At 43.4% G+C, this 24,385-nt stretch overlaps 1 protein-coding gene and 1 long non-coding RNA gene across 5 annotated transcripts in view; one reads left to right on the forward strand and one right to left on the reverse strand.

Annotated features, from left to right (window-relative positions):
• The first annotated feature begins 843 nt into the window (after positions 1 to 843).
• On the forward strand, positions 844 to 8,324 carry PSMD4 (proteasome 26S subunit ubiquitin receptor, non-ATPase 4). Of its 4 annotated transcripts, none has more exons than XM_025453036.2 (10): positions 844 to 999; positions 4,158 to 4,331; positions 5,285 to 5,399; positions 5,786 to 5,872; positions 6,097 to 6,165; positions 6,337 to 6,552; positions 6,933 to 7,041; positions 7,197 to 7,328; positions 7,404 to 7,471; positions 8,034 to 8,324. In XM_025453036.2, the coding sequence occupies exons 1-10, from the start codon at positions 974 to 976 to the stop codon at positions 8,202 to 8,204; spliced, it is 1,167 nt and encodes a 388-aa protein (XP_025308821.1). In that variant the 5' UTR covers positions 844 to 973; the 3' UTR covers positions 8,205 to 8,324. The 4 variants fall into 4 exon arrangements, with proteins under 4 accessions (XP_025308821.1, XP_025308822.1, XP_048951879.1 ...); XM_025453037.2 differs by having other exon boundaries at positions 4,158 to 4,298; XM_049095922.1 differs by lacking the exon at positions 6,337 to 6,552.
• The window catches only part of LOC118351240 (uncharacterized), a 40,761-nt gene continuing 20,531 nt past the window's right edge, over positions 4,156 to 24,385 (reverse strand). The window contains exon 2 of the long non-coding RNA XR_004806373.2: positions 4,156 to 5,486. This is a non-coding gene — a long non-coding RNA (uncharacterized LOC118351240). The remainder of the gene's footprint in view (positions 5,487 to 24,385) is intronic.

Here is a 24,385-nt window from a genome sequence, read left to right on the forward strand (position 1 = left end):
AGAGAGAGAGAGAGGCAGAGACACAGGCAGAGGGAGAAGCAGGCTCCATGCACTGGGAGCCTGATGTGGGATTCGATCCCGGGTCTCCAGGATCGCGCCCTGGGCCAAAGGCAGGCGCCAAACCGCTGCGCCACCCAGGGATCCCGTCCAAAGCATTTTTGAATGTTATTCTTGATTAACAAATCAAAATGGTTTACCAGTTTGTCTCCTCTTTTTTGGGAGTTAGTTATACAAGAATTGGTTGGTCAAACATTTTCTGGGTTCCAACCATGTGTCAGGCTCTATACTGGGCTCAGGGAATTGCAAAGATTAAGACACCTTTTTTTGCCCTTAATTACACGGGAGAGAGAGAAATTAAATTTGGGAGGAAAAGGGCTTAGTGGTTAGGTGCACAAAGCGCTATGGGGAAGTGACGGAGCTGGAATTTCATTGGTCATCCCACCACTTTCTAAAAAATGAAGATGCTGGCAGACACATCCACAGCAATTCCTTCCTCTCTCCCTCCCTCCTTCCTTCCTTCCTTCCAAGATTTTATTTATTTATTCATGAGAGACACAGAGCGAGGCTGAGACACAAGCAGAGGGAGAAGCAGGCTCGCTCCGGGGAGCCCCAGGCGGGACTCGGTATCAGGGCCTCGGGACCACGACCTGAGCCTAAGGCAGACGCTCAACCACCAAGCCACCCAAGAGCCTCATCTACAGCAATTTCAAAGGTTCCTCCACCGCTTCTCTTAGACCCGCCAACAGGGAATTCAACCAGGGAAGGAAGGAAAGCCAGGGAAAGACGCGCGCCGGCCGCCCCTTACCTATCCTTTTATTTGGGCGGTGCCTACAACTCCCAGAGAGCAACGCGGAGGGGAGCGGAAGCGGCCGGCCGAGCGAGGCCTGTGATTGGTGGTAAGCGCTGGGCCAATGGAAGGATTTGTTGTTGGGCAGTCTAGAAGAACCGGTCGGAAAGGGAGGAAGGTGGAAAGATGGTGTTGGAAAGCACTATGGTTTGGTGAGGAGCTACCTCGGGACCCGTGAGGGGCGGGACTGAGTGGGGGCGCGTGTCGCGCGAGGCCGGCTGGGCCTGGGTGGGGGTGGGGTGCCGTTCGGTGAGATGCGGCCCTGGTCCAGGGGGGAAGGCGCCCCGTCGACTCCCTGAGTCATCCCGGCCCGGGAGCGGAGGACGGGCCCCGAATACCGCGCCCCCCCACCCCCTACTCATCAGGCCTCTGTCAGTGATTTACCGGCCGATCCCCGCTTCCTTGCTGTATTTTAGCGTCGTCTTAAGGCCAGCCCCAGATCTGCTGTCTGTAGGTAGCCAGAGTCCTGCTTCTCAGGCTCATCTGCCCCAAGCGGAGGACACACTTTTTGCAAGGTTTCAACAGTTTCTTCAAAGTTTAAGAGTAGAATATAGTATGGAATAGAACACAAACACAAATTGCCAGTTGGATGGAACAGCCACCTAAGAGTTTTCTTTGGGGGGCAGGGAATGAAGGATAACATTGCCAGATAAAATATAAGTAAGATGCCCAGCTAAATTTGAATTCATAGAAGTAGTAGTTTTTAATATAAAACGTGGCTGTAAGTATGTCTCAACTATTGCACAGGACCTATTTATACTAAAGGATTATTTGTTAATTATGTGTAGTTCACATTTAACTGGGAGTCCTATATGTTTATTTGCTAAATCTGGCAACTTCTGGGACAGAGCATATTACGGTAGAAAAGAACAGAGTTTGGAATAAAAAATCCTGTGTTTTCTGCTACTTACCAGCTGCATGTTCTTGAGAATGTAGTAAATCTCTCATGGGGAATAATCATGACCTCCACTTGCCTTATAACACGGGTAGGTAAAATGTTTGTGATGGTACTCCATAAACTGGATAGCACTGCACATCTGTTAGTTGCAGTGTACTTGAGTCTTCAAGAGGGGATTTAAGAGAAACCTTGAAGGGACTTTTTGATAAATGCTGAGGAGAGACCATGGCAGATAGGGGCAAGGGCAGAAACAGCTGCTGAAGTGTAAATGCCCAATGTGTGTGGTTAGGGATTCGGAAATAGGCTACTGTGACTTGGTTTTAAGATTGATGGTTTAAGGTACTTTCTTTGAAAGAAAACCACAAATGTCAAGCTCAGAGGTTGAACTCTGGTACCCTTCAATAGAGGACTTCTGAAAGAGTTCTGAGCCTGGTGGAGACAGAGCTGTATACAAAATGGCAGTTAAGAGTATTGGCCTGGGGGCATCTGGGTGGCTCAGTGGATTAAGTGTCTGGCTCTTGACCTCAGCTCAGGTCTTCATCTCAAGAGTTAGGAGTTCAAGCCCTGTATTGGGTTCCACGCTGGGTGTGGAAACTTAAAAAAGAAAAAAAATTGGCCTGGGTTGATGTATAGGAAGAAATATTAGGCCCAGAGAGACATATTGGTGATCAACTGTAATAGCCCAGGCACAGAATAATGATGAGAGCCACTCCTTTTTTTTTTTTTTCTTTTTTTCTGTAGAGCCTCATGCTCTGCTGTGCATCAAAATTCTGTGGAGGAGTTTGTTAAAAATTGCAGGTATTTGACTCTGTTCTCCATCTGTGAATTCAGACTCCCAGCCAGGGAAGTCCAGGCATCTGTATTCTTATTTATTTATTTATTTATTTATTTAAAAGATTTTATTTATTTATTCATGAGAGACACACACAGAGAGAGGCAGAGACACAGGCAGAGGGAGAAGCAGGCTCCATGCAGGGAGCCCGATGTGGGACTGGATCCCTGGACCCAGGATCACACCCTGAGCCCGAGGCAGATGCTCAACCGCTGAGCCACCCAGGAGTCCCTTTCTGTATTCGTTTTTAAATGAAGACTTTATGGAATGGCTAGATAATATCATAAGCCCTTATTTTTTTTTTTTATTTTTTGAAGATTTTATTGACTTATTCATGAGAGACACACACAGAGAGGTAGAGACACAGGCAGAGGGAGAAGCAGGCTCCCTGCAGGGGAGTTGGGACTGGATCCCTGGACCCAGGGTCACACCCTGAGCCCAAGGCAAATGCTCAACCGCTGAGCCACCCCGGTGTCCCATAAGCCCTTATTTTGAGATGAATTTTTGTTGGGAGAAATTATATACTATTGAACAAAAGTAGTCAAGAAATAGGTATATTACTCAATTCATATATATGTCAAGAGTAGAAAAACTAAACTTTTTTAGGTATGCATACTTAGGTGTTAAGTCATCTGTGTTTTTAATACCACCATACCACCATCCCCTCCCAGTGTTCTGATGCATGACTAAGTGTGAGCCCTGAAGCCACACTCCCCACTGTCTTTCTCCCCTACCTCTCAAGTCCCCTTGCTTACATAAGAGACAGAGAAGAGAGGCAGGGACACAGGCAGAGGGAGAAGCAGGCTCCATGCAGGAAGCCCAATGTGGGACTCCATCCTAGGTCTCCAGGATCATGCCCTGGGCCGAAGGCAGTGCTAAACCGCTGAGCCACCTGGGCTGCCCGCTGTTAAACACTTAACCAGATGATTGTATTGTGCTTTCCTGCACTCAGTGCTGCCAAGCATGTATTTTATAAGTATTTTCTACCTTTGGAATACTTCTATTTTGAAGGCAAAGTTAGAATATTCATCCATGACAGTGCTTAATAACACTGAACTGCAGCTTATAAGAAGGTGATTGTGGTACATGAACAGATTGCAATGTTTGGTGTTTATCAGAATCATTTGTAGAAAGTTTCCTCCTTTGTTTTTTTTTGTTTTTTTTTTTTTAAAGAGAGGAAGGGGGGATGGGCAGAGGGAGAAGGAGAATCTTAAGCAGGCTCCACACCCAGTGCCGAGCCAATGTGGGGCCTTGATCTCACAACCCTGAGATCATGACCTGGTCTGAAATCAGTAGTTGGCTGTGCACCTGACTGAGCCACCCGGGCACCTCTCCTTTGGTCATTTTGAGTCAGTAAGTTCGATGTAAGGCTTGAAAGTCTGTGTGTGTGTGTGTGTGTGTGTATGTGTGTGTGTAATTTATAGGTGGTTCTGTGATTCACAGAGACTGAGAGCCACTGCTATGCATGACAGTGTTCCTCACAGAAGTGTTGGAGGGTAGGGTAGGGGTCCCTGAAACTAGAGAGACTGTCTTAGCGATCCTGCAATATGTCTTCTCTTTCTTCTCTCCTAATCTGACAGTGTGGACAACAGTGAGTATATGCGGAATGGGGACTTCTTACCCACCCGGCTGCAGGCCCAACAAGATGCTGTCAACATAGTTTGTCACTCTAAGACCCGCAGCAACCCTGAAAACAACGTGGGCCTCATCACACTGGCCAAGTACATGGGGCAGAGGAGGAAGGGGCTTGGTAGGTGGGTGGGTAGTTTCTTACATGTGACCGGTTGTGTTAGGTTGCTGAACTTTGCATTTGCCCATCAGCCTTTTCTAGACTACCTTCTTCACTATCCAGTAGAAATATAAATAGCAACATGAGTTTAATATTAATCTGAATTTAATACAGTTATGAAACTAAATCTGGGGTGAAATTTCACAATATATTTAAAAGTCAATGAGAAGTCATTTTGGGTAAAAGTCCCCGGGGCCTGTTTTACCCCACAGTGATTTGTTTTAGGAACTGATAATCCTCAAATGAGTAACCTCCCGTCCCAGTATATATGTTGTTAGCTGGCACGTGGGTCTAGAAATGGAGTGGGTGGGAGACATACTCAAGCGTCCACCACAGTTGGATTCTTGGGGCCCTGAGAACAGGATAACATGAGAAGAGTTCAAGGGAAACATTGAGAGGAAGAGGGCAAGTTTTTTACAAAGTCAACCCCTTACTTTCTGTGCTCATATCTACTAAACACTAGATTTTCCCCCTCAATTTTATTGAGATACAATTGACATATAGCATCAGTTTAAGGTATACAACATAATGATTTGATATGTGTATGTGTTATGAAATGGTGATTGTGGTAAGTTTAGTTAACAGCCATATCTTACATAGTTACAAATTTTTCTTTCCTTATAATGAGAACTTTTAAGATCTACTCTCTAAACAGTAAATGTTTGATTAAGAAAAGTAGCGATTACAGTTACTATCAAGGTCTTTAAAGAAAAGATGAGTCAGTAGCAACCGGCTGGCTCAGTCAGTAGAGTATGTGACTCTTGATCTTGGGGTTATGAGTTCAAGCCCCATGTTGGGTGTAGAGCTTCCTAAAAAAAGAAAAGATGGAAAAAAAAAAAAAGAAAAGATGAGTCAAACACAGGTTTGGAGGCACTTGTCCTGACCTGAAATTATAGAAACTCTTTCCCTACCTCCCAGTGACTGTGAAGTGCTGACCACACTCACCCCTGACACTGGCCGCATTCTTTCCAAGCTCCACACTGTGCAACCCAAGGGCAAGATCACCTTCTGCACTGGTATCCGCGTGGCTCATGTGAGTCCTACTGGATCCCTTTGATTGTTCCTCCTTGTTCTGAGGTTCTGCCCCCGATGTTGTTCATTTCTTCCCTAGTATCTTGAGCTAGAACCACAGGAGGGGAAGAGAAGTGACCCAGAGAAAGGAGTAGAAAGGATATGGTGGGATGAATTCCAGGACTGGTGATGGGTGAAGGAAAAGACCCCTGGAATTAAGGCTTAGCCCCTCTTCCTTGTCCCGACAAAGGCACAGCAAGGAGGGAAGGGTGGAGAAGGGGTTAGACTTTGTAGGAACATGAATAGACTGGAGGAACATAGAAACCATAAGAAAAGAAGCAGCGTAACAGAGGAGAGAGCTAAGTGATTCCTTTGGCTGACTGTAAGAACTTCCCCTTCCTTTACAAGCTGGCTCTGAAGCACAGGCAGGGCAAGAATCACAAGATGCGCATTATTGCCTTCGTGGGAAGCCCCGTGGAGGACAACGAGAAGGATGTGAGTCCAGGTGACAGCTGGGGAATGTGGCAGTGGGGTCTCTTGGGCCTTAGGAGAGCCTTAGGCATTATGTTCATCATTTTGGGGGAAGGTGGATGTGCAGAATTCAGTGTTTCTGTTGGGGGCCTCGGGGAGGTTAACCGATTTCTGTATGCTTTTGTGAGGTGTGTCATTTCCCCTCATGGTATGGAACAGATTTCCTCCTTTATCTTCCCTCTTCCTAGCTGGTGAAACTGGCTAAACGTCTCAAGAAGGAGAAAGTAAATGTTGACATTATCAACTTTGGGGAAGAGGTAAGTAAGGACGGGTTGGGGAGCATGGACTCAATTTGGTTATTAAATGGAACAGTCCTTACCCAGAGGAGTGCCTGCGCTGTGAGACAGTAGCTACAGATAAGAGCTGAAATGACGGAGGAAGGGGAGTAGGGCGGGAAGGAGAGCCTCCTGTGTTCTTCCCTCCCCCAGGAGGTGAACACAGAAAAGCTGACAGCCTTTGTAAACACATTGAATGGCAAAGATGGAACCGGTTCTCATCTGGTGACAGTGCCCCCTGGGCCCAGCTTGGCTGATGCGCTCATCAGTTCTCCAATTCTGGCTGGTGAAGGTGGTGCCATGCTGGGTCTTGGTGCTAGTGACTTTGAATTCGGAGTGGATCCCAGTGCTGATCCCGAGCTGGCCCTGGTGAGCAAACGTTGACCTCAGGTAGAGCCCAAGGGTCCTATGTTGTCCTCCTGTATTGAGGACTCACCTGCCACATAGTGTATCTTGGCCCAGACAGTCCTGAACTTATTTTCCCAGACTCCTTTTTGGTCCCTTTTCCCCTTAATTCTGTGTGATCTGTAGGGGAACCGATGTCGGACTGTCTTATTTACTTCTGATTAAACCCCAGGCTTTGCCCAAGTCCTTCCATTTTCCCCGTCACCTCTTACCTCCCCAGGTTCTTCCCCATGTGCTCAGACCAGAAGCTGCCGTTTTATGTTCCCTTCCCACCCCTCAGCTGACTTCCCAGTGCCTGCGAAGAGGGCGGGTGGAACATCTAACCTTGCCCTGCCCTTCGCTAGGCCCTCCGTGTTTCTATGGAAGAGCAGCGGCAGCGGCAGGAGGAGGAGGCCCGGCGGGCAGCTGCAGCCTCTGCTGCTGAGGCGGGGATTGCTACAGCTGGGGCCGAAGGTGAGGGATGGGGCCAGGGAGCCGGGCGTAGATGCTGGAGTAGTGGTGGGGAGGCCTGGCAGCATAGGCGTGTATGAGCTGGGGGAACAGTTTGGGGGTGGGTCTGTGTGGAACACAGCGCCAGTTCTACTCTGCCGCTCTCTTCCTTTTTCCAGACTCCGATGATGCCCTGCTGAAGATGACCATCAGCCAGCAGGAGTTTGGCCGCAGCGGGCTCCCCGACCTAAGCAGTATGACTGAGGAGGAGCAGATTGCCTATGCCATGCAGATGTCCCTGCAGGGTGCAGGTGAGCCAGGGCCGGGGAAGTGGTGCTCAGGCAGAGAGATTGGGTAGTGGAGCTGAACAGACCTCTTTTCCTCAGAGTTCGGCCAGGCAGAATCAGCTGACATCGATGCCAGTTCAGCCATGGACACATCTGAGCCCGCCAAGGTGAGGGCCAGCAGTGACTCCCCACCCCGATCTCACTTGAAGTCCCCTAGCCCTCTAGGCCTGGAACCATTCTTCAGGGTTTCATAGATGAGCTTTATGAGGAGCAGAGGGAAAGAAACACACAGATACACATTTCTTGTTTGTAAACCCTGTTAAGGCAATAGAATGAATTCAGTCTGGGTTGTGTAAGTGTCCTGATCTTTAATTTTCCTTCCTTCTTGGTGGGATCATTCTAAACAGGTGGATAGGTATTGTCTTCCCAGGAGGTTGAAAGAGGGTCTAAGGCAAAGAAGAAGGAGTGGGTGTCTGATAGCAAGAAATCTGAACCTGATGGCATCTGTTTTTATCCTGTATGCTCAGGAAGCAAAGTTCAAGTTTCTCTGTTTGGTCAGTAATAAATGTGAGTTGGTACCATATTTAGGCACTGGCGTTTTCCTGAATGGTCCTTTTTGCCCTCGGCCAGAGGTGTCCCCACCCCTAGTCAAGTGGAGAGGAGTTCAGGCAGCAGTGGGTTCCCCAGAGAGCTCAGCCCTTGCCCCAAGTTGACACTGCCCTTTTACAGGAGGAGGATGATTATGATGTGATGCAGGACCCTGAGTTCCTTCAGAGCGTCCTGGAGAACCTTCCAGGCGTGGATCCCAACAACGAAGCTATTCGAAATGCCATGGGCTCTCTGGCCTCGCAGGCCAACAAGGATGGCAAGAAGGACAAAAAGGAGGAAGATAAGAAATGAGACTGGGGGCAGGGGTGGCTGAGCCTACTCAGGGGGCTGTATTGTGTGGGGCGGGAAATAGAGTCAGATATGTTATCTGTAATCAGTACAACCGAAATAAAGCTTGGCAACTTTGGTTTCTCTTTTGCTTCCAGTAGTGGTAGCTCTAAGTGTGACAGAGGGGAGGAGTGCCTGGCACAAGGAGAGAGTCCCCTGTGGAGTCCTCTGTGTCTGTAGCACCTGGCCTCTGAATTCCGATCTGATCCCCTTCAGATCTGATCCCCTTCCGTCTATCTCCATGGCAGTCTCTCCTGACACTTCCGCCCTGGGGCTGTTTCACTGTTTGATTAAGAGGAGCTTTGCTGAGAGTTAATTTGGGTGGGCTCTGGGGCCACGGGGGTGAGTAGAAAACAGTACTGGCCTTGAGGCTCCTGGCTGGCTCAGTCTGAGGACCATGTGACTCTTGATTTTGAGGTTGTGAGTTCGAACCCCATGTTGGGTTTAGAGATTACTGTAAATACATACATATGAATAGTACTGACCTTTGGGGACTCCAGCAGAGCAGGACTGGCCTGGAAATGAGTGATTATACACATCTGATAAGTGCCCAAGGGAGCATGAACAAGGCCCTGTAGAAACAGAAGAAAGGGCCAAACCCTCACAGCCTCTGGGAACACTCCTGGGGATAACATTTGAGCCCTGTAACAGGGTGAAACATTCATCAGCCAACAGGAAAGAAATGGGGTGTTTCCAGTCAATAGGGACAAGTATGTACTGATGGCACAGAGGCCCTTGAGAGGGGTCAGAGACTGGTTGGGCAAGTGGCACAGGATGGTAAAATCAGCAACAATCAAAATACTGAAGATCAGGGAATCTTGAGGTCTGACTTTCACAAGGTGGGGTTTATGAAGCCACAAGATAAACATGGTGTATCTCTAAATGCAAGTGTGTAAACCCACATTTAGAGGAGGGTTTTTTTTATAGGCTATAGAATAGAATGCAAAATTCACATAATCCCAAAGCAACTTACTGAATGGGAGAAGATATTTGCAAATGATCTATTCAATAAGGGGTTAATATCTAAAATATATAAAGAACTTCTACAACTCAACACCACAATCCCCACCAACAGCAACAATTGCCTAAACAATGGGCCGAAGACCTGGATAGACAGTTTTCCAAAGAAGACCTAGAAATGGCTGACACATGAAAAGATGCTCAACATCACCAATCATCAAGGAAATGCAAATCACCTATACCAGTCAGAATGACTAATATCAAAAAAACAAATACTGATAAGAATGTGAAGGAAAGGGAACCTTTGTGCCCTGTGGGTTGGGGTGTAAACTGGTGCCATCGTGGAAAACAGATTGGAGGTTCCTCAAAAAAATAAAAGTAGAAATAGCATATAATCCAGTAATTCCACTATTGGGTATTTACCCCAAAACACAAAAGTACTTACTTGAAAAATATGTGCACCTCTCACATTATTTACGATAGCCAAGATAATGGAAGCAACCTGTGTCTATTAGTAAATGAATGGATAGACGTCTAGACCCAGAATATTCTAGAACCCCATCTCTTCCCTGTTGGCTGATGAATGTTTCGCCCTGTTACAGGGCTCAAATGTTATTCCCAGGAGCGTTCCCAGAGGCTGTGAGGGTTTGGCTCTTTCTCCTGTTTCTACAGGGCCTTGTTCATGCTCCCTTGGGCACTTAGATGTGTGTAATCACTCATTTCCAGGCCAGTCCTGCTCTGCTGGAGTCCCCAAAGGTCAGTACTATTCATATGTATGTATTTACAGTAATCTCTACACCCAACATGGGGTTCGAACTCACAGCCTCAAAAGCCAATCTGCTTTTGGCTCCAGTTCTAAGTCCCATGTTGGGCTCCTTGCAGGGAGCCTGCTTCTCCCTCTGCCTATGTTTCTCATGAATAAATAAATAAGATCTTAAAAAAAAAAAAAAAGGCAAGCTGGAATATTCCTAATGCCACATACCTATGTATGTCTTCTTGAACCCACCTCTACGTACTCCTCAGGAGATAACCATTTTTTAAAAGATTGTATTTATTTGAGATAGAGTGAGAGAAAGCAAGCAAGTGCACAAGCCGGGCAGGGAGTACAGAGAGAGTGGGAGAAGCAGACTCCCCACTGAGCAGAGCACCCGATGCAGGCTTGATGCCAGGACTCCCAGGATCATGACCCAAGTAGAAGGCAAACACTTAACTGACTGAACCACCCAGGTACCCCAAAGACAACTTTTTTAAAAAAAGATTTTATTTGAGAGCAAGCACAAGCAGGGGGAGCAGTAGAGGGAGGAGAGAATCTCAAGCAGACTCTGCACTGAATGTGGAGCCCAACATAGGACTTGATCTCAACCCTGAGATCATGACCTGAGCTGAAATCAAGAGCCAGATGCCCAACCAACTGAGCTATCCAGGCGCCCCCGGCCCAGGAACTTTCTAAACAAACGTTTCATTTCTAGAGTTCTTCAAAGTTGTTGCATATAATCGTTCATTCTTTTTACCCTGTTGTGTTGTATTACATGGTGTGAATGTACCATAATCTTATCCATTTTCCCGTTGCTGGCTATTTGCATCGCACCATTACTTTTCTATTAGCAACAGGGTTATAGTGGAATGTTCTGTATATCCCTCCTGATGCACATGTGCAAGAGTTTCTTTAGGCTGCTTTAAAAAATAATGCTCAGTTGTTTTTCAAAGTGACTGTATGGATTTGCGCTTCTTCCTGTGGTATAAGAATTCCTATTCACAAACATCCTTTCCAGCCCTTAGTATCATTAAGACATCTTAATTTCTGGGCAGCCCTGGTGGCTCAGCGGTTTAGCACTGCCTTCAGCCCCGGGGTGTGATCCTGGAGATCCAGGATCAAGTCCCACGTCAGGCTCCTCTGCCTGTGTCTCTGCCCCTCTGTCTCTCTCTCTCTGTGTGCCTCTCATGAATAAATAAAATCTTAAAAAAAGAAAAAGACATCTTAATTTCTGCCAATCTAATCACGATAAATTAATTCATTGTGGTCTTGATTTGCATTTTCCTGGTTACTAATAAGATTGATCTTTTTGTAATTTTTATTTTTATTTATTTTTAAAGTTTTATTTATTCATGAGACACACACAGAGAGGCAGAGACATAGGCAGAGGGAGAAGCAGGCTCCATGCAGAGAGCCGATGTGGGACTCAATCCCAGGACCACAGGATCATGACCTGAGCCAAAAGCAGATGATCAACCACTGAGCCACGCAAGGGCCCCTTTTTGTAGTTTTTATAACTAGGTCATTATATTTCCATTTTTATGAAATGTCTCTTCATGTCTTCTTTTTTTTTTTCCTCTCTTCATGTCTTCTGTCAATTTCCGTTGGGTTGTCTTTTTATTGTTGTTTTGTAAGAACTCATTAACTCTTTTTGGTACTAAATTATCAATTATTTATACATATTGCAAATATGTTCTATTTATGACTTCTCTTTTCAGTTTAAAGGTAGTTTTTAGTGAACTAAATTTTTTTTTAAGATTTTATTTATGTATTCATAGAGACACACACACAGAGAGAGAGGCAGAGACACAAGCAGAGAGAGAAGCAGGCTTCATGCAGAGAGCCTGACGTGGGACTTGATCCAGAGTCTCCAGGATTACACCCTGGGCTGCAGGCGGCGCTAAACCGCTGCACCACCGGGGCTGCCCACTAAATTTTTTTTTAATTTTTATTTATTTATTCATGAGAGACACAGAGAGGCAGAGACACAGGCAGAGGGAGAAGCAGGCTCCACGCAGGGAGCCCGACATGGGACTTGATCCCTGGTCTCTAGGATCACACCTTAGGCTGAAGGCGGCGTTTAACCGCTGAGCCACCAGGGCTGCCCTTGAACTAAATTCTTAATGTCAAATTTCTTAATATTTGCGTTCAAGGTTAGTGTTTTTTGTGTCCAGCAAACTCTTCCAGGGGTCAGAAAGATATCCAGTGATACCTTGTTTTCTTTTTAAAGGTTTATGGTTTTGTCTTTCACATAGAAATTCTGTATTCCATCTAGAATTGATTTTTGTGTACATTGGGATAAGGATCCAATTTCATTTATTCATTCATTCATTCATTCATTCATTCAATTTAGTAGGTGCCACTCTCAGCACGGAGCCCAATGTGGGGCCTGAATCATGACCCTGAGAACGAGGCCTGAGCTGAGGTCAAGAGTCAGGTGCGTAACTGAGCCACCCAGGCGCCCCAATTTAATATTTAAGTATGAATAACCATTTAAAAAAATTTATTTATTATTATTTATTTATTTATTTATTTATTTATTTATTTATTTGAGATACAGAGAAAGGCAGAGACATAGGCAGAGGAGAAATAGGCTCCATGTAGAGAGTCTGATGCAGGATTCAATCCCAGGACTCCAGGATCACGCCCTGAGCCAAAGGCAGACGCTCAGCCACTGAGCCACTCAGGCATCCCTGGATAACCATTTCTTACAGCATTTTTTTACTGAAAAATTCCACCCTTCTCCAATGATCTGCACTATTACTTCTGCCTAGGTCTAGATTCCATGAATCTTGTTTCTAATTATCTTGAAGTCAGACCTTAAAGCCTGAATATAAACAAGATTACACAAAAAGAAGCTACAAAAACCTACTTAGTGTTTACATTATATTCATATTGAATAAGTTCCATTTCTGAATAATGGCTTTTGTAGGTATTTGTCTCTAAATTTCAGGGGAGACTAGTATTTTTTGAATTAAATATTACTTGAAAGAAGTGGCCCATCATCAAGTCTTAGGAATCTTATTTGTGTTGGTTATGAAGTACTGGTCACTTTCCTGGGCCTGGGTGTGGTTCACCAAGCAAAATCCTGTTCTGGCAGTAATGACAGGACCTAATGCACCAGTCTTCTGGCCCTTTGTATGTTAACTGGGTGATGTCAGTGTTCATGAGGATGACTCAACCAACACCACAGCCTCTTCCAATTCATCACCACACATTCATTTTGTGATCATCACAGTTCATTCTTTCACACTTTTGGCTACACCCTGGATTGTGTCCACTTTAAGTAATGCTCCCCACTGAAGTGAAATATTCACTTGGTCCATAGACCTCTATATTTTCAGCTCTCCTACTTTGATATTCTCTGTATACTTTTCAACAGTTGATGTGAAGAAATGGGTATACTCCTTGAGCACTTTAGGAATTTAAATAATCAGAGAAGTACCAAAGATTTATGTATGAGGGTGTTGAAGAATTGGAAGCAACCTAATATCCAACAATTACGTTACATTAGTATGGACTAATGCATTATCAATAAATTTATTTTGGAAGACCATTTGATGAGGTAGGATATTATAGTTATATATCTATAATATTAGCAAATGCTTATCTAACATAATGTGCCAGAGACTATTTTAAATGTTTTACATGTTTTAAATTATTTAGTTTCCACAACAATCCTGGTCTATTGCCCCATCACTCTGAGGTAGCTGTAGCATTATTAATCCTATTTGATAAAGAAGGCAACTGAAACCTTGCAAAGCCAGGTAACTTCCTCTACAATGATTCTCAGTTTGATCCACAAACTCCTGGGTGCCCCCAAGACACTTTCAGGGGGATTGTGAGGTCAAAACTATTTTCATAATGATACTAGGACATCATTTGCCTCTTCCACGTGTTAGGGTTTGCACCGATGCAAAGGCAATGAGGGGAAACTGCTGGTATCAGTATCTTAGCATACATCCAAGGCAATAGCACCAAACTATACCGGTAGTCATGGTACTCTTTACCCCCCACATCCTCATGGTTTAAAAAATAGACCAAAAACTTCGTGGTGAAGCAGTAAAACATATTAGTTTTATTACATCTCAACCCTTGAGTGCACAGCTTTAATATTTTCTGAGGCAAGTGGGAAATACACAGAGCACTTCTACTGCAGACTGGAGCCCAACGACCATCTTGAGGAAAAGCACTTGAAAAACTGAGTTGTGAGATTAAGTAGCCACTATTTTCACAGAACATTTTTACATAAGAGAACAACTGCCAGACAAGTTATGGTTATTTAGTCTTGGGTATTTGGCAAACTTTCTCCCCCCATCAGAAAAATGAATGGAAGGAAGACTCACTTCAAGAAACGACAGTTTTTGTTGCCAGTGAAAATTTGAGCTCATAAGTGAAATTTTTTTTTAAAGATTTTATTTATTTATTCATGAGAGACACAGAGAGGAGAGAGAGAGAGGCAGAGACACACGCAGAGGGAGAAGCAGGCTTCATGCAGGGAGCCTGACGTGGGACTCGATCCCGGGTCTCCAGGATCACACCCTGGGCTGCAGGCGGCGCTAAACCGCTGAGCCACCGGGGCTGCCCTTATCTTTTTTTTTTTTTTTTTTTTTTAAGATTTTTAAAATTTATTTATTCATGAGAAACAGAGAGAGAGAGAGAGAGACAGGCAGAGGGAGAAGCAGGCTCCACACAGGTAGTGCAACGTGGGACTCCATCCCTGGTCTCCAGGATCACGCCCCGGGCTGAAGGCCGCGCTAAACCGCTGAGCCACCCAGGCTGCCCTAAAATAAATAAATCTTAAAAAAAGAAAAGATTTGCATGCTTTTTTGATTAAGCCAGTCAGGCACCCCAACATTCTAAAAAAAAAAAAAATTTTTTTTAATTTTTTTTAAGATTGTTTATTTGAGAGACAGAATCAGTGGGGGAAAGGGGCATAGGGAGAAGGACAAACAGACTCTCTGCTGAGCAGGGAGCCTGATTCAGGGCTCGATCCCAGGACCCTGAGATCAATGACCTGAGCTAAAGGCAGATGCTTAACCAAATGAGCCACACAGGCACCCCTCAAAATTTTTGCAATGGATGATATTATATTTTTTCTACTGTATATCAGAATTGCATAGTGTAATGTTCCATCATTTGGAAGATCTGCATTACACATTGAACCAGTATCCTCCAAATGATCTGTTCCAAATGTAAGAAAAAGCAATGGATTCAAATGTAAGAAAAAGCAATGGATTCAAATGTACAGGTTACAAAAAGTTTACTGATATGGCTTCAGATTCTATGTTGCAACTAACCTTTAAGAAATTAGTATGTGTCAAGTTTTGGTATATCAAAAAAATGTATCCAGAATTATCTGAAAAAGCTATTGAAATATGCCTCCACTGAATCACTAACTTGTACACCTGAAACTAATGCAACACTATGTATTAACCAACTGAAATTAAGATAAAAACTAAAACTAAGGAAAGAAAGAAATATGCCTCAATTTTTCCCAACAGCATATTTGTGAGACCAGATTTTCTTTACATACTTCAACCAAAACAACATACTGCAACAGGTTGAGAATCCAGTTGTCTTCCTCTATTGAAGATATATTAAAGAGATTTGCAAAAATGTAAAATAGCACACCCATCTCATTAAATGTTTATTTTGGAAAATAGTTTTTTTTTTTTTTTTCCATCAAAACTAAGGTATGGTAACATGTAATGGATTTGCTGTGATTTTTTTAAAAGATTTTTTATTTATGTGAGAGAGTGAGAGAGCAAGAGCAGGGAGGAGGAGCAGAGGGAGGGACAAGCAGATTCCAGACTGGGCATGGGGCCCAACATGGGGCTTGATCTCATGACCCTGACACCACAGCCCGAACCAAAACAGAGAGCCAGATGCCTAATCAACTGGGTAATCCTGGCACCCTTGTTGTGATTCTAAATGGATTAATATTTAATTTTTTCCTCAGTTTTAATTCCTAATATATCAAATTTCTATACATTTAATCTACATACATAAAAGCCTTTGGGGAATCTTCAACTTCTAAGAGTAGAAAGAGATCTTGAGACCAAAAAGTTTGAGAACCACTATTCTACAGCTTGGAAGTGATGGGACAGTACCCAGGAAGTTGGGCAATAGGGTCTATGCTCTTTTTTTTTTTTTTCCTTTTTTTAAGTAGGCTCCATGCCCAACATGCGGCTGGAACTCATGACCCCAAGGTCAAGAGTCACATGCTGTACTGACTAAGCCAGCCAGGTGTCCCTATGGGGTCCATGTTCTTAAATGTTTCATTATACCTGCTATTTCTCTTTTTACAAGCACTGGCAAGACATATGTGAAAATGTCATACATAGTATTTGTGGGGGATGGAAATTTGCAGTGTAGTAAAATGTAAAAACTACTTGCTTGAAAATAACTTCCTTTTTCTTAAAATTAAAAAAAAAAAAAGATTTTATGTATTCATTCATAGAGAGAGAGAGAGAGGCAGAGAAAGAAACAGGCTCCATCCAGGGAGCCCGATGTGGGACTCGGTCCTGGGACTCCAGGATCAGGCCCTGGGCTGAAGGCAGGCGCTAAACCACTGAGCCACCTAGGGATCTTCCAACTTCCTTTTTTCTTTTCCTGTTACCTTCTTCCTTCTTTGCTTCCATCTCTAATGATAAAGACCTCATAATCTATCATTTAAACCACCATCTTGGGCACCTGAGTGGTTCAGCTAGTTAGGCGTCTGTTTTCCTCTTGGATCATGATCCCAGGGTCCTAGGGTCATGCTCTGCATTGGGCTCCTTGCTTTGCGGGGAGCCTGTTTCTCCATCTGCTGCTCCCCTGGCTTGTGCCCTCTCTCTCTCTCTCTTTCAAATAAATAAATAAAATCTTAGAAGAAAAAAAGAAACCCGACCATCTTGGCATAACTTCATCCCCCAAGTTCCTTTTTACTCCACAAAAGCCCGGCTAAACCCCAAGCTTGAACTCCCCCTCACCCACTGCTTTATCAATTTTTTCATCTCAACTTCTAAGGTTCAGAGAGGGCAGGTAATTTGGCCAAGGACTTAGCTAATGAAGGGGCAGAATCAGGATCAAAACCCAGGAAGGCGGGATCCCTGGGTGGCGCAGTGGTTTGGCGCCTGCCTTTGGCCCAGGGTATGATCCTGGAGACCCGGGATCGAGTCCCACATCGGGCTCCCGGTGCATGGAGCCTGCTTCTCCCTCTGCCTGTGTCTCTGCCTCTCTCTCTCTGTGACTATCATAAATAAATAAAAATTAAAAAAAAAAATTAAAAAAAAAAACCCAGGAAGGCAAGTCTCCATGAAACAGCCATTTCCTCCTCAGGGAGCCGGTCAGCCCTCCTCTCACCATTTCCTTGTAGCGACCACTCCGCCCCTGGGTTTCCTCCTGATCACTCAGCAGATGATGTCACCTTTGTTATCATGAATTCCTTCTCTCTAGCCTCGGCCACCACCTCCTGGCATCAGTTAGGACCTTGCTCCAGTCTCTTCTGTCTTCAACACCTGCTCTGCCAGTGTTTCCTCTCTGTGGACTTGGATCAGGTCCACACCACAGATAACCTTGCTTGAGACTACACTTTTTTGACATTTTATCTTACAATGAATATCTATTTTCTTTGTAATAACAAAAACAATGGATAATAGTAAATATATCAAAATGGAAAATGTTCACAACATATGAAATGAAACAAGCATCCTTCAAAGCAGGCAATTTTTATTTAAACATATGTGGGTTAATTAAAAGACCATCACCTAGGGATGAACAGTAGTCACCTACCTCTGTTAGCTGAGTTTATAGAATTGTCTATTCTTTGCACTTTGCTTTTCTTTCCACGTTTTACGAAAAGAATATGTAACTGGTATTGTAATTAAAAAAAAAAAAAAAACCTCAAATGTTTTAAAAACAAAATAAAATGCCCTCTCCTTTTTTTGGAAAAAAAAAAAAAAAGACTTATTTATTTATTTTTAGAGGGAGGGGGGGGCAAAAGGAGAGGGGGAGAAAGAATCCTAGGAAGCCCGAAGACCGAAGCCCAAAGCGGGCCTCCATCTCACGACTCTGAGATACAACTTGAGATCACCTCCCTGAGATCACAACCCTCAAATCACAATCTGAGCAGAAACCAAGAGTGGGATGCTCAGCCGACTGTGCCACCCCAGTACCCCTGCCTCCTCCTTTTTTAGCCATCACCCCATCTCTTTTTCAAACTTAAGCTGTTCCAAAGAGCAATTTGCTCTCCCTGCTCTTCCTCCTCACCTTCCTTGACTCTGCATTTTGAAGAAGCCTCTCTGGCTGAGGTGGCCAATGACATTCTCTTTACAAAATCTAGCCCTTCTCTTGCTTGCCCTCTCCATAACACTTGACCTGGTTAAACATCCCTTCTTGGAACCTGTTCCTTCTGGCTGCCTTGTTTCAACAGTCTTCTCAGGCTTCTCTTTTCTCTGCTCTTTCCTTAAACGTTAGATTCCTCAGGATCCTGTCCTGGGATTTCTTACTTCTCGCTCTGTACTGTCTCCCACTCAACATCCCCAACATGTCAATCTTGGGGTGCTCCAACATCTTATCACAATTTTATGTGCTGACTCCTGCATCTGTAGTTTCAACATATAGATGGAAACCTCTTCCAGATATTCAAACCCAGAGAGGCTTTCAGATACAGGTATCTTCACTTGAATGACCCAACCCACCCCATCTTTGCCCCACAATTGTTCTTCCTGTTTTGGCTTTGTTTTTCCTAATGGGATAAATCATCTTTGTTTTTTTCTATTTTCTTCCATCCTCACTGTCAAGGAGGGTTGAAATCCTGCCACTTTTACCTCCTTAAGATACCCCAAACTCATCCTCTTCTATCACTCCTCCTACACACATTAAGGTGCAAGAAAATATCAATAGAGTATGTACCAAAGAAAAAAAAGTAAAGAAAAGGAAAAAAAAAAAAAAAAAAAAAAGGGGTGCCTGGCTGGCTAAGACGGTGGAACATTGAGAATCTTGATCTTGAGGTCATGAGTTCAAGCCCCACACTGGGCATAGAGCTTACTTTAAAAAATAAGTAAATAAATTTTAAAAAAAAGTAAATAAATCTCAAATGAAAAAAAGAAAGACTGACAACAGGCTTCTAATCAGCAACAGTAGATATAAAAACACATTGGAATTTTATCTGAAATCTTGAGGGGTGGGTGCCTGGGTGGCTCAGTCCATTAAGTGACTGGCTCCTTGGTTTTAGCTCAGGTTGTGATCTCAGAGTGGTAAGATCAAGCCTTACATTAGGCTCTGCACTCAATGTGGAGTCTGCTTAAGGTTCCTTCTCTCTTTGCCCCCCACCTTAAATAAATAAATTAAAATACTTCTTTAAAAATGAAGCCTTGAGGGGGCACCTACGTGGCTCAGTGGTTGAGTATCTGCCTTTGGCTCAGGTCATGGTTCCGGGGTCCTGGGATGGAGTTCTGCACCGAGCTCCCTTCAGGGAGCCTGCTTCTGCCTCTGCCTGTGTGTCTCTCTCTCTCTCTCTGTCTCTCATGAATACATAAAGGAAATCTTAAAAAAAAAAAAAAAAAAGCCTTGAGGGAAAATAAATGTCAGGTTTTTAAAGCATATATTTTTCTCAGATTTTATTTTATTGTCATATTTTGACCAATATGACAATATTGGTCTTCAAATACTTGTGAAGTATTCTTCTATTGAACATCCTAAGAAGGAAATGGACATAGAATATGAATAAACTACAAGGCCATTATCTGATAAGTACAGAAAAATCAGAACAATATGACTACTAAGTTAAGACTATAATGATGAAACAACAGAATGAGAGAAAGGTAGCTTTCTATATTGAAAGGATAAATTTAATGCAAAATAAATTATTATAATTGAAAATACCTAGGGCCACCTGGGTGGTTCAGTGGTTGAGCATCTGCCTTTGGCTCAGGTCATGATCCTTGAATCCCTTACATCAGGGCTCCCCGCAGGGAGCCTGCTTCTCCTCTGCCTATTTCTCTGCCTCTCTGTGTCTCTCATGAATAAATAAATAAAATCTTTTTAAAAAGAAAAGAAAATACCTTAGAGTAATCCAAGATATGTTTTTCTATTAGTTTCCATTAGGACACCAAAAATCACTGGGGCATTTGGTCAAATGTCACTGCGAGATCTCAAGAGACATACTGGTTCAGTACATCTTGGGCAGAGTAATTCATTTGCGTTTTATTTATTTTTAAAGGATTTTATTTTTTCATGAGAGACACAAAAACAGAGAGAGAGGGAGAGGCAGAGTATAGGCAGAGGGAGAAGCAGGCTCCATGCAAGGAGCCCGATGTGGGACTCGATCCCGGGTCTCCAGGATCACACCCCAGGCTGCAGGCGGCGCCAAACCGCTGCGCCACCAGGGCTGCCCTCTATACACTTTTTTTTTTTAATAAGTTTTTTATTTTTAATTTATTTATTCAGAGAGAGAGAGAGACTGAGACTAAGAGGCAGAGACACAGGGAGAGGGAGAAGCAGGCTCCATGCAGGGAGCCTGAAGTGGGACTCGATCCCGAGTCTCCAGGATCAGACCCCAGGCTGCAGGCGGCGCTAAACCGCTGCGCCACCGGGGGTGCCCTATATACACTTTTAATAGATACTTTAATGTACATAGAAATGTTATAATAAATGTAGAATATTTCTGCATTTTTTTTAGTGAAGTTTAACATACAGTGATATATTAGTTTCAGGTGTACCATATAGTGATTCAATTACTCTACACAGTTTTTGGTGCTCATCATGATAAATACATTTTTATTTTTTTATTATTTTTGATAAATACATTTTTAATCCCATTTATTTATTTCACCCATTCCCTCACCCACTACCCCTCCACAACTACTATTTCTCTGTATTTAAGAGTCTGGTTTTTTGTTACTTTTTGTCTTTGTTTTGTTTCTTAAATTCCACATTTGAGTGAAATCATATTTGTCTTTATCTTACTGACTTATCTCACTTAGCATTATACCTTCTAGGTCTATCTATGATGTAATTTTTGCATTAAAAAAAAAAAAAAAAAAAACAGGGGCAGCCCGGGTGGCTCAGGGGTTTAGCGCTGCCTTCAGCCCAGGGTGTGATCCTGGGGACCTGGGATCGAGTCCCACATCAGGCTCCCTGAATGAAGCCTGCGGCTCTCTCTACCTCTCTCTCTCTCTCTCTGTGTGTCTCTCATGAATAAATAAATAAAATCTTAAAAAAAAAAACAACCCCACTGGTCATCAGAAACAAAATAAATTTTGACTTACTGCTTTGAGTAAATGTCATTTCAAAATTCTTTCTTTTTTTTTTCATTTCAAAATTCTATCACCAATTTTGGTAATAAAATTAGGAAAATCTTTAGTTCATTTAGTACACTTTTTATGATAGAAAATTAGGATTTCATTCTTTAAATACTCCACATGCAACACTTATCCCCTTTTCCAATAGTAGACCATAGTTATTGGGTTTTTGTTTGTTTGATTTGGTGCTGAAATCCAGGAGACCATAGTTTTAGGAATAATTAGTATTTATCATTTTTAAAAAAGATTTTATTTATTTGAGAGAGAGAAAGAGAGGGAGCATGAGTAGGGGGAGGGGCAGAGCAGACTCCCTGCTGAGTAGGGAGCCCAATGTGGGGCTCACTCCCAGGACCCCAAGATCATGACCGGAGCCAAAGGTAGATGCTTTAACTGATTGAGCCACCCTGGTGCCCAGGACTTATTTTTATATAGTTATGACTATGTAAATTTCGTTCACAACCAAGCCAAACGAATATTATCAATCTGCCTCGTATGTGAATTTTTGTTTTTCCCGGAATTTATAAATTGCCTTGTGTTTGGTTTGTTTGTTTGTTTGTTTCTTGGTTTTGTTTCATACACTCTGTCAGAAGTGTAGACCTCTTGGGGTGCCTCGGTGGTTCAGTTGGTTAAGTGTCAGACTTTTGATTTTGGCCCAGGTCATGATCTAATGGGTACTGAGGTTGAGCCCCAGTCAAGCCCCTAGATGAATGGAGCCCTGCATGGGGGCTCTGAGCTCAGCCAACCAGTTGGCTTGAGGATTCTTTCCCTCTGCCCCTCCCCCCACTCTTGAGTGCTGGCATGCACTCTCTCAAATAAATAAGCAAATCTTTAAAAAAAAGTGTACAGGTGCCTGAGTGGCTCAGATGGTTAAGTGTCTGCCTTCAGCTCGGGTCATGATCTCAGGGTCCTGGGATTGAGCCTCATTTCGGGCTCCCTGCTTGGTGGGGAGCCTGCTTCTCCTCCCTCTTCCCCAATCCTTCATTCATGCTTGCTCTCTCTTTCATAAATAAATAAATAAATAAATAAATAAATAAATAAATAAATAAATAAATAAATAGAATCTTTAAAAAAATAAACTAAAAAAAATTTTAAAGTCTAAACCTCTCAAGTTGGTCAAACACAGTAAGTAGCCTGTTGACCTCATGTGATGTCAAGCTGGTCTGGTGGCAGAAGCCTGCTACAAAATTGTCCTGGCTCTTTCCTACAACTTTATCCAGGGAATACTTTATTTCTCTTCTGTATGAATCAACTCTTTATTTCGGAGATACCATGTTTTGATTTTCCCTGGTTTCATGCTCTGTTTTAGTACTTCATCATCCACTAGCTTCCTGAGGAAGGGAGCATGGAAATAAAATTTCCTGTCTTTGCATGACTGGAAACATCTTAGAGGAATTCTAGACTAAAAATAATATTCATATAGAATTTTGAGGTCATTGTCCCCATCGTTTTCTAGTTTTCAGGAGTATTAGCAAATCCAATGCCATTCTATGTATGCAACTGAGTATCCCTTGTATGCAGTCTGGTTTTATCTCTCAAAGCCTTTAAACATTTCTTTTTCTTTTTTTTTAATATTTTTATTTATTCATGAGAGACAGAGAGAGAGAGGCAGAGACACAGGCAGAGGGAGAAGCAGGCTCCATGCAGGGAGCCTGACGTGGGACTCGATCCCGGGTCTCCAGGATCACAACCTGGGCTGAAGGCAGCGCTAAACCGCTGCGCCACCCGGGCTGCCCTATCTCCCAGTTTAAACCTCTAATTTTCATTTTTTAATTTTTATTTTATTTTAGAAAAATAAGAGAAATAAAAATAAATATTTTATTTATTCATTTTTAAAGACTTTATTTCATGAAAGACTGAGGGGGAGCGGGGGGCGGGCCGCAGAGACAGGCAGAGGGAAACGCAGGCTCCACGCAGGGAGCCGGATATGGGACTCGATCCTGCGTCTCTAGGATCACGCCCTGGGCCGAAGGTGGCGCTAAACTGCTGAGCCACCGGGGCTGCTCCTAATTTTCAGTTTTTAAAGACTATTTGAGAGAGAGAGGGAGAGAGCACGAGAAGGGGAAAGGGCAGAAGGAGAAGCAGAAGGCTCCCCGCTGAGCAGGGAGCCCGACTTGGGAGCTCGATCCCAGGACCCCCAGATCATGATCTGAGCAGAAGGAAGACACTTAACCAACTGAGCCATCCAGGCATCCCGTTAAACCTCTAATTTTTATTTTATTTTATTTTATTTATTTATTTATTTTTTATTTATGATAGTCACACACAGAGAGAGAGAGAGAGAGAGAGAGGCAGAGACACAGGCAGAGAGAGAAGCAGGCTCCATGCACCGGGAGCCCGACGTGGGATTCGATCCCGGGTCTCCAGGATCGCGCCCTGGGCCAAAGGCAGGCGCCAAACCGCTGCGCCACCCAGGGATCCCAAACCTCTAATTTTTAAATGTTTTTCCATTCTTTGTATTTTTACTCTATACTCCAGGGTATTTCCTCAACTTTATCTTAGGATTCTATTAATAAATTACTTCCTTCCATTTCCATACTTTCAACTTCCAAGTCTTTTGTTTTCTGAGTGTTCTTTAAAAAATAGTATCCTCTTTTTATATTGTGGATGCATTATCTTCTCTTATTTTTCTAAAGATGTATTTTTTTAAGATTTATTTATTTATTTGAGAGTGAGAAAGAGGGGGTGCAGAGGCAGAGGGAAAGAGAGAATCTCAAGCAGGTTCCCCTCTGAGCACAGAGACAGACACAGGAGGTCAATCTCATGACCTTGAGATCATGACTTTAGCTAAGATCAAGAGTCAGATGCTTAAACCACTGAGACACCCAGGTGCCCCTCTGAAAACATTAATTGCAGTTTTTTGTAATTATCTTTTGATCCCTTCATTATGTTACCCTTGGTTTCTTTTCTTGTCTTTCATGCTTGAGACTCCCTTCAGCTCTGTTAATCTTTGTCTATCTGTTCCAACTTAAGCATGAGATCTAAAAGAGCAACTGAAAGCTCATAGAGGTCCTGAAAAAGCCAGCTGGTGGGCCTTACTATGTGGTGGATGATAGAGGGCCCTGATTTGGGGTTCCTGTAAACTTTTTCTCCTGAGTCAGTCATTGTCTCCAAAAAGGAATGTTCCAGTCCTCCTAACCCTGCTT

Source organism: Canis lupus, chromosome 17 (assembly GCF_003254725.2).
Source record: "Canis lupus dingo isolate Sandy chromosome 17, ASM325472v2, whole genome shotgun sequence".
NCBI classification, from domain to species: domain Eukaryota; kingdom Metazoa; phylum Chordata; class Mammalia; order Carnivora; family Canidae; genus Canis; species Canis lupus.

Bases quoted from the DNA above. Each gene is read 5' to 3' on its own strand.
- PSMD4 (XM_025453036.2), top strand. From the start codon at position 974: ATGGTGTTGGAAAGCACTATGGTTTG. The intron at 5,400-5,785 runs GTGAGTCCTACT...TTCCTTTACAAG, and splicing joins CTGGTATCCGCGTGGCTCAT to CTGGCTCTGAAGCACAGGCA. The intron at 6,166-6,336 runs GTAAGTAAGGAC...TCCCTCCCCCAG, and splicing joins TTATCAACTTTGGGGAAGAG to GAGGTGAACACAGAAAAGCT.